This window comes from Trachurus trachurus (genome assembly GCF_905171665.1).
Source record: "Trachurus trachurus genome assembly, chromosome: 4".
Taxonomy (NCBI): Eukaryota; Metazoa; Chordata; class Actinopteri; order Carangiformes; family Carangidae; genus Trachurus; species Trachurus trachurus.
Window position 1 is genome coordinate 15,865,375 of NC_139898.1, and position 15,366 is coordinate 15,880,740.

The window sequence follows — 15,366 nt, forward strand, 5'->3', positions numbered from 1 at the left end:
TCAGAGCTAGCTCTGACTTTCACTCATTTCATTCACTCACGCCATTTCAGTGTCTATAAGAGAACACAGAAAAGGGAAAAGCCGGTGAGACTTTTTAATTTCTCACCAACGACCCAACCCCACAGTGAATCAAATCTAGGCGATATCTAATAAAGATCTTTATTTCAGATTTTAAATAGATTTACAAACCATAAGAAAAAAAGAAAATATAAACAAGAGAAAAAAAAAAAAAAAAAACGTCAAGTGATCGTCAAAATATCCACATGTGCATATCAAGGGATTGTAAACAGTCCTTTGAAGCCAAAAAGTGAGACTCCCCGGGGTCAGGTTCACTCAGCTGGAAAAGGATTTGTTTGTTTGTTGGTTGTTTCTTTTTATTTTTACCTGAGGTTGTTTTCTGTATTTAACTGCTGGGTTTTTTTTTCCCTCAGTGATGCTGCCACCAATCAGAGCTCGGAGAACTTAGGGGTGGGGAAGTAAAAATAACAGTGGTTTGACCAAAAAAAGAAAAAAGAAAATCCCATTCACCCTAAAAACATTGAAACTGAGGGGGGGGGGGGATCATTCATAGGCGGTGTAACGGACATCAGTCAATTGTTGAGTATTGATAAATTATTTGTGAGCATTCAGGGCTGAGAAAGGCTGGACAGAATTAATATATGGTGCGCTTTGTAAGTTTGGTTCGAGGTTACTTTTCTGTTTTGATTTCATGTAAATCACTTGGTACATTTGATAACTTGTCCGTGGACAGTCCTGTTTTTTTTTAACAATCAGATCAATATTCTTAGCACTTAATACATATCAGACAGAAAACATTGCAGCTCACACCACAATTTGGAAATTAAAAAAGAAAAAAAAAAAAGAAAAAAAAAAAGATTACATCAAAAACAGTCAAAAAAAGCCCAAAAATAAATGGACGACCCTCAGCCCATTCCCAATGCAATAGTTTTAGATAAAATTGAGAACCTTTGTCTCTGGACACAATCCTGACCCTTATAGCAGATCTAAAACCACAAACACGTCATTAACAGCATGCTAGTGAAGAACCACATTCTCCTGTTCATGCTCAAAGATCAACCTTACCCCCCCCCACCCCACCTACACACACACACACACACAATGCCTTTGCATTTTCTGCACTTCTTCTCCATGACATTTCAGCACATCTTATGAACGATCGGTGAATATTCAAACGCACACGCGCTCGCACACACACATACATACATACATACACACGGAAACATGGTTACAGCGATGTTGAGAGATTCACTGGAAATACTGCTGGATGGTGGTAATGTTGTCATTTTTGAGTGTGTGCAACAGAGTACTCCTGGCAGTTCAAAAAAAAAAAAAAAAAAAAAAAAATACAGACTGAACACAAAACCCCATCAGGCCATTTTTTATTCTTCTGACTCACTCACACTGCTACCTGGGTCCTTGATTCAGGTGAGTCAAGATGGCTGAGGCTCAGTGGAACATTTCAGAGCAAGAGGAAAAAAAATAGAAAAGGAAAAAACACTTGCTTGTACACGCAGCGCCCACTAGGGGGATGTGCTCTGTGGAGGCTGTTGTACAATCTCGCTCTTGTTTCTTCTGCTCTTGGAGAACTTGTGCTACTCTGGTTTAGATAAACAAACCACTGATAAAACAGACACAACTACACATTGTCCATCTGTAACCAGGGACACAGTCAGTCCAAAGGTTTAGGACAGGTGTGTAGCTGGCTTGTAAAAAAAAACAAACTCAAAGCTGAAGATCAGGTCAGACTGTTGAAAGGCTCAGCTTCACTGCCACGTTTAAAGCACTGCATAATAAGTGAGATCAAGCACTGACTGCATAGGTTTTTTTTTTTTTTTTTTTTTTTTAAATACAGTACATTGGATTTCATGAGCAGCAGCAGGCTCAGCTAGCTGTTTTAACGCATCCAGGCCACTAGTAGCACGTGCTTGTGTGATGAAGGCTGCGTGGCAGTCGGTAGAGGACGTCTGGTCTGTGGGATCCTGATTTACATTCCGCTCTCTCGCTCAGCTGCTGGATCTTTACCTTTCTCACTCGCAGCCCGGGAAAAATCTGACAGGTGCTGCTATTAATAACCTGTTCCATCAGGAGGGAGCTGTTTGTACAGTTATAACCCCCTCCTCCTCCTCATCCCCCTCCACCTGAGACCTTGTGAGTCTGAATATCTCCCGCTGCCACATTTTGTTTGTTTGTCTGGCTGCTCGGGGGTTTTTCTTTTTTGAGCTTTGAGCGGTCTGTCCCACGAGTCGTTCAGATCTGTGGTATCACGAAGCGAGGGGAAGGCACAAGGGAGTGTGAGCAGCTTCCCTGTACGGAGCAGCACAAGCCCTGGGGCTCCAGAAATGTCAGAGGTGAAGCATGGCAGGGCTTCAAAAAAAAACAGCCTGGTAACTGGAGGTCACACACACATGGCTCAGAGGCGCACACACGCAAGCACGCGCACACACAGACACACACACACACACACACACACAATGTATAATTTTTCTAAATGAGCTTCCTTTGTAAATGCTCTCTGCGTGTTTTACTCTGATCTGACCTGTGACGTTACATTCCTCCCTGCTGCTGATGATGTTAATAAAAGGCGCGACCATTCCTTGGCCAAAGTTATTAGAGAAAGAAAAAAAAAACAACCAAAAAACATAAATTGGCTTTGTTCCTCTCAAAGCCAGAGGAAGAAATTGGTGTTGGAGCTAAAAACACTTCTGTGGGAATTTAAACCAGGTACCAGTGCAGACAAGCAGAAGCAGATGAGGAAGTACTGTTGCTAGAAGTTCTCCTACCCTGTGTGTATCATGTGTGTAAACCTCTATTCCAAAAAAAAAAGAAGAAAAAAGATAGAAGGATAAAAGAAAACGTGAGAAACCAACAAAAACAACTCTGTAGCTTTCTTTTCTTCGATGCTTCAGGTTTTAGTGTGCATACAGTGACTGCACAAGTGACAGGAAGTGGACAGGGAGGCCTGTGCTAAGTGAGGATGATGAGGGGTTGAGGGAGGAAGAAGAAGAAGGGGTGGGGGGTGGGGGGCAGGGAATTAAAAGTTCAGTCCATGACAGAAGAGGGAGGTGTGTGTATGAGTGGGGAGTGGATTTTTTTTTTTTGAGGGGGGTGGGGGTGGGACTGGTGAAGGGTGGGAAGGAAAGTGGGGGGCGGAGTGACGTCATTGGGGCGGCGAGGTCAGGAATCCTCCGTGCCCGAGTCGTCCTCGTCATAACAACAGTCCTCGTTGTCGTCCTCGTCGTCGTCCTCCAGCTCCTCGTCGTCGTAGTAGTCGTCGTATAGGAGGTTGGAGCCGTCGTCTGTGGGTGGGACCTGGGTGCGGACGCAGTACTCGTCCAACGTGATGGGGACCTTGACGCCGTCCCGTTCCGCGTCGGCTTTGGTAGCCAGCACTTGCTTCCTGCGAGAGGAGAAAGAAGAAATAAAAAAGGAGGTCAAACAAGGTCAGGCAGACTCTTATTGATTGTGCTACTCGTACATCCTGAACTGTCAAAACTCTGAAGTGGGGGGAAGAGTGTCGTGTGTCCTCTAGGTACCTGATGATATCGATGTACTCTCTGTCCTTGCCCTTGCTGTCCCTCCATTTGCGGTACATGACGGACGCGTCCACATTGGCCGGGGAGAAGGTGTTGGGCTCGTTCAGCAGGGAGATCACGCTGAGCAGAATGGTCCTGAGAGGAGACAAAACAGGGGGGAATTAAAATAGAAGAGGAAGAGGAAAGCAATACAGGGTGGGAGGGAGGGGGGGGGGCAAAGACGGAGGTAAGACGAGAGTGTAGGACAAAGACGCCCACAGAGATGGAACAAAGAGACAGAGAGGGGCGACAGACAAGCAGCCTGCTAAACCTCCATTTGTCTCTCCTGTCATCTGTTGATTTGAGCTGCTGCCCAACACACAGCTCTGTCATAAGGATGAATCTACTAGTCGACCTAGTTGATCTGGCAAAGCCATCGATCACTATATAGGGGGAGTAAAAAAAAAAGCTCGCAAGTTCCTAAAACTGTGTCCACGCTGGTGATTTATCCACCAGTTCACTCAATGTTGTTTTTGGTTGCTGTTGTTTTTGGATCACCAGCTTGGGGGCTACAAAAGGACCCGTTATTGTGGTACACACACACACACCTCTATTCAGCTGAGAGAGTTTGTGCAAAAACCTAAAGCATAAAAGGAGAAGCTAGTGAAAGAGAGAGAGAGGGAATGTGGAAGCTGCAGGGGTTGAACGAATGTGTGTCTGGTAGAAATAAAGGGGTATGAATTATACATCATGTTTGTAAGTTTGCTGCATTTACACTGCAGCAAGATGGTTGGCAGTCGAGGAAAGATCTCGAACCGTTTACCTTCATGAACCGCCCCATGAGCACGAGTCAGAACTTGACTGTGACTCTTGTGAGTTCCTGATCAAACTAAGCTGGAAATTTCGTGTGTAACTTGACAGATTAGTCAGCTCGGAACAATAACAGCGGCACTTTAACAACCACAGTGCACATCCGCTACGCACGCACTTTATTAGTGCACAGTAACATAACTCGGCAGATCTAGCCGCCTTGACCGTCATACCATAACAAGGTGGTTCCAGGTGAATCAGGAATGTAGGAAACAATCTAGAAACTTATGGTTTAAAAAACCTGTAAGTTCAAACTATAATAAAGGGGTTAAACCTCCTATACACACACACACACACACACACTTCTTTGATGCATTCCAGTGTATTTCAAACTCATGTTGTGGAGCTCAGAGCCAGGAGGACAAAAAGATTTAGATAACAGATTGACAGATAATTCAAATGCTGGCATTTAAGGAGGCAGTTGTTCTGTTGATCTGGTTGTGAGTGTAGGACGAGACACGGGGCAACATCTTGTGTATACCTGACGTTCTGTGTGGGATTCCACCTCTCGGACGGCAGCTCGCCGCTCTGTGGGTCGTCCACTGGTGGGTGCAGGATAGAAATACACACATCCCCGTTCTAGGGACGCAAGAGAACAAACACCAAAAAGCTGAGGCACCAGTTTGATTACTGCTACATAGATTCAAGATGAAAATGTTCTACAGTTTTGCGAACACGCCTTATCATTTAATTAGTGCTTACAAAAAAAGAAAAGAAAGAAAAAATCAAAAGGATGTAGTGTTTCTCCTATTTTTAGTCTAAAGACGAAATGCACCGTTATATTATCAAAGCCTATGCGGCGCTATAGCAAGACGTAACCGACATTTACACCGGTCAAAGTTACCTCATAAATGTTGGGGTGCCACATTTTGGTGAGGAAGCGGAAAGCAGGTGGAGAGTACGGGTAGTCCACAGGAAACTTGATCCGAGCCTGAGGGTGAAAGAAGACACATAATAGCAATGTGAGAGGAGAGCGGTGCATCTAGGCTTCTGCCTTGCCAACAGACAAGTCATGACTACTTCCCTCTAAACTGTTAACACTTGGGGAGAAGCTCCTCAACCAAAGAGACCAGCAGAGACCTACTCAAAATATTCCTTTTCACAGTTGTGTATAATTGTTGGACACAGCCTCCCAGGGACAACTGAATTAAAGTGTGTACAATGCTGCAGATGAGAAACACAGACACACACACAGAAGCAGCTGCTGTGGAGACTGGAGAGAGAGGGGCTTCACTCTTGGGGCTTTTCTTCATTCAGATGTATGCTGTACAGCCCTGGTGTCTGTCAACAAGCAGCGGCTAAGTTAACATATTGATGATTGTGCCGATCAGCTTCAATAGTGACTTAAAGAAATCTATAAATAGCAGCTGTAGACTCAGGGCAAACCCTCCTGAAGTGGCTGAGTGTGGAGGAGCTAATGACAGTGTAATGTAATATGGAAGAGAGAGAGGGAGAGGGAGAGGGAGAGAGGTTTGCAGTGGCTTCAGCTGCTGTGTGCATGGAGCTTAAAGATGCACCAGTGGGTGGGGTGGGGTTGCTGTTTTTTTAAAAGACATTATTGTGGGGGGTTTGTCCTCTCTCCAGCTGTCATCGCAACCCAAGACAATCCGCTGCTCACACACACCCGTGTTCTGTTCAGCCATTATAGCTAGGTCCTCACGTCGAAACCACGCCCACAACACACACGCAATATATAAATCCTACTATGTGTAGAGAGGACCCCAACTCCACTGATTACACACACGCATGTCACTCACAGCATGAAACCTTCTGTTGACCCACCTCCCCTCCACCACACACACACACACACACAAGCTCACACTTGCTGATTCGGCATGGTCAGCTGGTCCTCGCCACAGTGAACCATTGAGTGGGATATGGGGTCGGGGGGCAGGGGGGGGGGGGTACCGGCTGCATGGGAACAGGGACGTGGTAGAGTGGTAGTGGGGTGGGGTGGTGGGGGGGGATTCCTCTTGGAATAAGGGGGGTTTTGCTCTATATAATGATATAAGCCCTCTTAGACTGCATTGTGGCATTTAAGCCAGGCTGTATGGAGCAGGAACATTTACTGCTGTATATTAATGCTCAGGCCAAAACGCTACATGTGATCCGTCTGTCAGCGCTGTATTTAAAGCTCAGTGGTCTTTAAAGTGTGTGTCAGGATGCCCCCCCCCCCCCCATCTACAGTGCAAGATCAGCGTTTGTCTTGTCTATGTCTATGTCTTGATCCTGATTTGCAACTAACAGAATAAACCTGGTCCTGACTCCATAAAAAAAACAGACTGGGAAGGAAACTCTGACTCAGCCTTGAGAGAGAGTGTGTGTGTGTGTGTGTGTGTGCAGGGGGGCAAAACAAAACAAAACAAAATCCCAGGGTATGACTGACCCTGCCAAAAAACTGGCAGCCCTTCAGAGTGCAGGGTTCAAGCCAACATTGTACACATTACAGGCTGGCAGGAGTGCAACACATAGCAGCCAGCCGGAGGGGGGGGGGTGTGTGTGCTTCAACAGTGCAAGAGCTCGGTTTTGTCTTCACAAACAATATAAAACATCAAGATCTTATCTGTCCACTGGCTGAGAACTGTGGCCCCCGAAGAAAGTCCTAGCTTTGTGCATTTGGGGAAAAGGCACTCTTCGCATCACGTCCAACTGACTGTCAAACGTCTGTTATGATCTACAATGCCAGGCCTGTTTTCTGTTGACCCCAATAAGAACGAGCTGACAGCTACAGCATCGGCCAGTGATGTTTTAAATACGCCACAGTGGCTTCCATCACTATCCATTCTGTGTTACTTTCAGAAACCATTTGGTCGAATTCAAATGGGAATGGAAATAGTACAAAAAAAAGGAACTTGAGGGCATTTGGCAGGGCTAAAACTTAAGGGGGCAAATTGGTTTATGTTTGTCTGTTTACTTGGAAAGAATACCTGGAAGACAGAGTGTGAATCAAAAGCTCTCCAGCAGCTTCGAATCTGAAAAAACAAAAAACTAAACAACAAAAAAAACACTCCACCAAAAATCAAAATCACTCATCCTTTGGCAAGGAGTTGTGTGTCTACGTACTTTCTTCCAAAACTCTCTGAGCTATCTTGGAAACAAAAAGGCGATCAGACATGGAGGAAAACCTACACTCGATTCCAACAGTGGAAAGTAAACCAGAGCCTCCCCATCTCATGATACACGCCCACAGCCATTCATTATATAGGAACAGTATATTTGAATTTAAAGCCATTCGCTGCAGCCTGTAGCTGGGAGATCTCTGCATCAACGCTTCCCATGAAATAGCTTCATTCTTTGTGATGCTGCAGGTCTGAATGCAAGTAAAGCAGGAAGGTGGGGATTGCATGAGCATTGATCCCTGTAAGGAAGTAATGCAGCTTATCAGGAGGCTTTCCTGGTGACACAATACCACAAACCGTACTATGAAATTATAAGTGGGGTTGGTGAAGAAGGGAACAAATTTAATTTGTCTCAATATTTTGGAGGCCATGGGTGTGTTTTAACATTGGGTTGAGAGTGAGACCACGAAACACAAAGGCTGCGATCCCTGATTCCGATTTGTTGCCTATATCTGATTTTATTGACTGTCTATTTACATGTTCAGAGGAAATAAAGATGGGAGATTTGTTAGGTCACATAATTCCATTATAATTTTAAACGAAGGTGAGTCTGGTGCTCAGAGTTTATATCCAATCAAGTGAACATCTAGTCTGTCCTTACAAAATGAAGTTAGTGAAGTACCTGCGTGGAGCGGAGCTGTTGTGAGATGAGCAGCTGACACTGACGGTGACAGTTGTGCCACTGTCCGATCCTCTGTTACTAACATAGTGAGGACGGGACAAATTTGGACAAATTTGTGTAGGTTGTTTGTTTTTTCTCCCTTGATTTCCAATCGGCTCGTTTCAGTTTCTGCCGGTAGGAAAACGTGAAATCTGGTTTTTCTTGCGCGTTTTTCTCCCTCGCTTGTCCTCGGTCCGAATAGAAATGAATGTTACTGTACGTGAAAGTAAGAACTAGTGAGGGGAAAAAAAAACAGATGCGCAGACACCACGAAAATGTAACACTGTAATAATTCCTGTGACAGTGACCATAGTAGTCCAGGTCAGCCCCACCTGTCAATCCTGAGCTACAGAGGTTCAGCAAAACATGTGGGCACGGGAATTAATATTATCATTGACGACATATGACACGCATTGCCAGGAAAGATCTGATCCGTCTGTTTAGACTGCAGACATATTGGCAGATATCCGATTTGTATGATCCAATTTATTTCCTCATATAACGGGGCCTGAATCTGATCTGACAATATCCGATTCCATGCATATTTGTCCTGTTTACATGTTCATGTTACATCTGATCTGTGCCACTTGAGAGGAAAGAATCATAATTGGGCCACCTGAACCATGCAGCCTAATAATGTGGTGAAAAACTTAACTGAGGCGAAGACTGGGGTGTTTTAAGTTTTGACCTGCACACCCAACAGCAAGCTGACACTTACGCCTTAGTGGAAGGAAGGATAGAGGGAGGAGAGGAGGATGGAAGGATGGATGGATGGTTTCAGAGAAGAGTGACAGAGCTGGCCTAAACACAGACAGGCTGCTTGGTTGGCTCATTTGCTCTGCAGCAGCGAGCAGCTTGTCTCCTCTCTCATCAGCACCGAGCAGACGGAAGTGAAGAACAGTGAGGAAGAGGAGGATGGAGAAAGGGGATAGTGCAGTATGGTCTTAGGAGGACAACCCCCCCCCCCCCCGATCAGTCTCTCTCTGTGAGTTCTGGTTAAATCTTAGCGTATTCTGCACAACGCTTTCAGGAACTGAACAGTAGCGGGTATCAAAAATGTGACTTTGCATCACACACACAGCAGCTCAACAGAGATCTCTGCCTGTAACAAAGTGCTAGCCACACCTAGCCTATGGTATATTTGTTGCAACATGCCACCGCTGGCTTGCCTGTCATGCCTCATAATTGGATGGGGCACAGACTTGACAGCATCCACGGTCAGAAGGTGATTTCACTCTGAAGAGCTCAGTTGAGCAGCAGACATGAAGTGCAGTCAATTTCCTGCCATGCACGCAAAAAAAAAAAGAAGAAAAAAGACAAACGAGGGGCTCGTTACTCAGAATACAGAATACTAGATCCATTTGCTCTTTCTACTAAACTCTCTCTTGGATTGTGACCTAAAAAGAAAAGTTGCCTTGAAACGATAATGGGAATGAGAATGAACGTGGCCCACCCTGTGGAAAATGACAGCAAGACGAAGTAAACCAGGTCAATCCAAAGACCCTGAACAGACAAGAAAATATCATTCTGTTCTCCCTGTGCACCTCATCGACCTTCTCCACAGACCTTCTCCTCTCCCCTCCCTTTCACACACACACACACACACACTCAAATGACAAGGAAAAAAAAAAGGTCCTTGTTTAGAGCAAATTCCGTGGCGTGCACAAACACAAATTCAAGTCTCAGAGATTATCATGTTTGAACCCGACAGAGCCCCCCCTCCAATCTCATTAAAGAAAGGGATCAAAAGCCGGGTTTGTGTTACAAACTGATTCCTCTGTGACTGTAACACGTGGAAAATTAAAACAAGTATTTGTAGCTATAGGTTTGAAAAGGTGCGATTACAACACTGGAGGAGGGGGCCCATACAGGAAGAGAGAAGACCACATGGCCAGGGCTTCAGGGGTTATAACCGTCTTCTGGGGCCTCGCTCTTACCTCTGCTCACAGCAGGCTCTCCTTTCAAAGGGGCACCACTGCAAGGAAGGCCTCTGCCTTGCTCTTGATCTGCCCGTTTCTGTATTCCCTCTTCTTTTTTCCCTCCTCTACCCTGCTCTCGTTTCTCTGTGACACAGCCAGAGGGGGGGGGAAACATGACTCCCAACAGCTCAGCCAGGCCCGGCCCGGCCCAGCCAAGCCCTCTGCGGCCCAGTTGGGTCCTCTTGCCTCGTACCCTCCCCTCCTCTGCTACTGCACACGGCTAACAGAAGTCTGTGCAAATCATGCAGCATGCATCCGAGGAGGAAGGAAAGCAAAGCGCAAACACAGAGTCAGCTGCTCGGCACAACTCCGGTCTGTCAAGAGGCTAAAAAAGAAAGAGAGGCCCAGGCCAAAAAACTGAAGGGCAACACCTCCCACTTTCACATTTTGCTATGAAGTGGTCCGTCACTCGATTACACCACTTGACTGCGCTACGGGAGGTTTTGTTTCACTACGTGTAGGTCAGAGTTACATGCGACAAAAAATTATTAACTAAAGCTATACCGAGTGCTGACACAGCAACACTTCAAACATGGTCATCCATCCAATTTCACAGGCACCTCCACAGCAGTGTGGTTCAGATTTGTGTCACCACCCACAGAGCACGATTTCTGCTGTATGTCGCCACCAGAAAAAGTCTCTGTTAAACACAACAAAGTCCTTGTTGTTTTATTAACCCAATAAGCTGTTGAAAATGGAGCACGCAGAACCATAGAAAATGTGGTGGGTTTTATGCTTATGTTAATAAACCATGGTAGTAGCAAGAATATAAAGTATTTATAGAAACAACCAATGCTGAAAACTTAAAGTTTAAACAAAAACAAGAAAGTTAATTATCTAATTAGTGCCAGCAAAAATTAAATTTGTAGGTTTTTATAGGTCAGTGTCCTTGACTTGTGTACATATTAAACTGCTGCTTGACAAAGTAAAGGGCACAAATAAGTAAATGAAAGCTTCAAACCAGCTAATGGAGATATGCTTCTGTACTTCACACCATGCAAGGTAAAGCTTGTTGTTGCAGTTACACTGTCTAGGCTCAGTGATTACTTTGGACTTGAAGAGTTTGATTTCAACTGTGGTCCTACCAACATTTCACAAACATTATAGTAAGCAGAAGAACTGCTGTGATTCACCAATACTCTTCCACTGCAATTCCACTAATCCAATGTGGATACTGGAACAAACTGCAAGAACCATTAATTGTGAGACTGCAAATTCCTAGACCAGAAAGTGCATCCATATCACAAATAAGAAGCTCTGCAGCCAGTAAGGATGTAGACAAGACCCAAATGTTAAAAAAACATCAACAACCAACCACAATAAGTCTTGAATACATGAGCGTGAGCCGTTGTGGTTGTGATCTTAACAGGAGTGTGAGTGTGTTGTTTAAATAAATTCTTAAAATAACAACATCTTAAAATGTTCCTGGGGCCAAGAAAATGTGCAAAGAAGATTAAAGAAAAGAGCGGAGAGACAGATAGAGAGTCAAACACTCATGAAACAAATATCTACTTGGAAAAAAATGTTGAGCTACTGTAGATTAAAACATAAAAAACTACAGCGGCCATTTTCTGTCATGATTATATGACACAATCAGCATAGAGTTAAAGCAAACCATGAAACTAGACAACCTCCCATTAATCTTCTGGTGGAGTTGGATAAAAAAAAAAATCTAATGGTGTCCCCATTTCAAGGTTTTTGTATTAAAGGCCCAGATTAACATTGCATTAGACTAAAGTAAAGATTAATCTCAGTCACTGTATCATTTGGACAGTCAAACTTAACTCGTACAGTAACAACACAGTCAATGTCCACAAACCCTTTCAATTAATTCTGGGGTAGTTTGCGTATTTCATATGTGACCCAGAACTGTGGCTGGCTATGGGACCAACTGGCCCTCAGACCCTGGAGGCTTACCTCACATGACAAGGCAGAATGTAATACACACTAAGGATCTTAAGCTTGAAAATGTCCCAGAGACCCAGTGAGTGTCAGCAGCATCGGGGCCCACTGCGAGACCTTTGGGTCAATGGTCAATATGTCACAATAATGTAATGTAGTGTTTGCTTGTGTATCCAGGACAGTTATCTAATGCCGACTAATTGACATTTCAACACGTCTCAATCGGCAGTGTTCCTGCAGTTGTGATGTAGCTATTCGTCATGGTGTGCGTCTATCAGAGCAACACCCATGTGAAATAAATACCTGACTCAGCCAGGTTTCATATGACGTCATTACCTGCCCAGTTTCTAATGATTTTTTTTGTTTTCTTTTCCTTTTTGTCAGAATATGGCAAACTGGTTGGATGGAAACCCAGCACAGAACAATGAGTCACAACCATGCGGTGGATTTCACAGCCAGGCTGTGCATTCCTGGCCGACAAAGGAATCCTGTACACAGCACCCACACGGATACACTGAGCACCGTCTACGGTAGCCTTGTCGGGGCCCTCTGCCTGTGCTCAAAGGCTTGAAAAAGACCAGAGGCAAAGTGAAGAGGCTCCTCAAGAACTGGACTCATAAAAACACTGAATGGCTTTAGTGATACAATACGCCGGATAGTCTGAACACAGTGGCAGACATTACTGATACATTTACAATTTAGTATAGTGAGGAGACAACTAATGTGGGACACAGCATTATGAAGCAATGACAAAAAGCCTTAGAATATGTTATTTTGCAATAATTTAAGTGTTGTTTTAAGGCTGTGACCTATATTTTCTTGTTTTCCAAAGGCAGGACTATTATACCGCCTTAATAAGAGCCCATTATCTTTTTTGTTATGTACAATAAATTAACTATGTAGGGCAAGCCTGAAGCAGATCTACCAGGTGTGTTGTTGACATTGCAAGACAAACCAATAAATCAAAATGGATTACTAGGGGAATACCCACAATAGTATAGGACTTGAAATTTGGGTGAAAAACAATCCTCTCAGTGTTTTGCAATATATGATTTTCACACAGTCATTTGGGTTTGAGACCAATTAACAACAGTCTCTGTGCTAACAAACCCAAAGGCTTCTCGGTATTTACAATGTAGGTGTGTGTAGCTCACAGTGGGACTTGAAGTGTGTCTGTTTCTGTGGCTTCAACCTTTGAGGCAAAAACAGTATGAACAGCCAGTAGTTAACAGGTCAAGGGTCACAGCCATGGGTGATATGTGAAAAAAAAGTAAAGCTGTTGTTCCAAACAGAGGCTTGAACTCTTGAAATAATTTGGCACATAACTGTTACCGTCCAAAATATATCTCTCTCCCTTTGTTTTTTTTTTATATCGTTATAGTATGTTTGTTTCATATTTAGCATATTTTTCTACTTTGTATGCTACAAATCTACTATAACAACCAAGTCTCCCATGTGAGAGATAAATAAACAGTCTTCTGTCTTATGTTATGTGCCCCAATTGCACAAAAGCTCTCAAAGGGGAACAAGATGTGTGAAACCAACACATCCTTCACTCTCAAGGGAGGAAGTTTGTCAGAAAACAAATTAAATGACAGATGAGTTTTGTCTAAGTTTCACACGATGGACGGCTCCACTTCAAAAAGCAATTCAACGCTTTTCATACACAAACAAAATGCTTGGGTCAAACCTGATGACTGCTGGTGATTTGTACTATAAAACCCCCACAAAGGCATTGTCGGGATTAGTTATTAGATAAGGTTTTCTAATCAAAGCAACGTTAATTAAAGCTTAAGACGGTTGTGCCAACAAACCTTTTGTTTCATGTTAACATGTTAAACGTGAACATGCGCTGACCGCCACCATAAGGACCTCGGTTAACTAGTGTTTTATTTATTTGAAACAAAAAAAATCGCGCAGCCAAAAAAGTTTTAGTTTCCAGTGGGCCGCTTCACTCCAGTCTAATAATGTTGATTGAGTGGAGTTGATGTAAAGTTGAACAAAGAAGGGGAGAGTGTTTTATCACAGTAAAAGGGAACAACTGTCAGGGTTTAGCCAAGTTAACGTTATTAACTGTTACCTGACGTTGGTGAAGACGGTTACCTAAAGGCTGAGGGTAACCGTCGGGCTGTCCTCCATCAGGAAATTACTTAAATGTAGGCTAAATCAAGCAGCTGAAGAACAATAGATCGACTGCTAGCTAACATTAGCTACTCACCTTAAAATAACCACCCTCGTAGTGAGTGTTTGGGGGTCCGAATATCGCTACTTCCCAGTTGTACATGTCCGACTCGTCCACCAAAGTTATTTTGAAGCCTTCGACCGGCTCATCTTGAAGACTTTTCATCTCCAGCATTAGTGCTTTTTGGGAACTGGCTACATGATGTCCATGCTGAGCCATATTCCACAACGATTTGTGTAAATATAACAGCAACACACACGCACACACACGCGCACACACCACCACTACCACCACCACCAGAGCTGTGACTACGAAGAAGGAGGACAAAGCTAGCTCGGTACAAACAATTGGGCTTTTCAGTGAAAACAACGAACGAAGCCCCGTCCGTCACACGCGTCCGTCGAACGCGTGAACGTTAGTTTCCGTTGGTGTGGTTCCGAGACAGGAGCTATAAAAAAAATCGCGTCTGTGCTTTATTTGGTCAGAGCTGGTGCGCTTTCCTCTGTTGTTGTGAACAATTCCTCGTAGCCTGCCTCTGTTAACAACCATCTGAACCCCACTGTTATCAAGCCACACGCTGACACATCTCCTCGACTTCCGGCTTTAGCTTTCGAAATTTTTATCCATTTTGTTCAACAGCGAAGAACTTCGGTCTGTTTATTTTTGAATTTCATAATTATATACGTCCCAAATTATTAAAGTACATTTTATTATAGTCAGTCTTGTTTTGAATGAACCGATACTTTGGCACCTATTGGTACTGGGTTTTTAGCTAGGCCCAAATGCTAACAGTCAATATTATATACCTGTTCTCAAAATCTGTGAAGAGCCGACATGTTTTAAGTGCTAAGTATTTTTTTTATTGCTTAGCCAGCGTGCTAATGGCCTTTTACGGCCCATTTCGTACAAGCTTTACAGAATACAGTTAAGCCGTTCAGCGAGGAATTTTATTTTGAAAGTGCACACAGGAAACTCAAACGTATCCTGGTTAGCTTTGCGGTCATGCTAAAGAAAGCTAGCCCGTCTCTTCTCTGGATGTCTTGCTATCTTAAGTAAATGTAAGTAGGCCAAGCGACCTTTAATTTCAAACAAACTAGTCATACAACAACAAAACAAAAAC

At 43.9% G+C, this 15,366-nt stretch overlaps 1 protein-coding gene across 1 annotated transcript; it reads right to left on the reverse strand.

Moving 5' to 3' along the window:
- Nucleotides 1-244: 244 nt before the first annotated feature.
- On the reverse strand, nt 245-14,795 carry cdc34a (cell division cycle 34 homolog a). Its single transcript, XM_083970387.1, has 5 exons — nt 14,283-14,795; nt 5,248-5,334; nt 4,885-4,982; nt 3,555-3,689; nt 245-3,418 (listed from the first exon to the last, which is right to left on the reverse strand). The coding sequence occupies exons 1-5, from the start codon at nt 14,463-14,465 to the stop codon at nt 3,196-3,198; spliced, it is 726 nt and encodes a 241-aa protein (XP_083826513.1). The 5' UTR covers nt 14,466-14,795; the 3' UTR covers nt 245-3,195.
- Nucleotides 14,796-15,366: the final 571 nt, after the last annotated feature.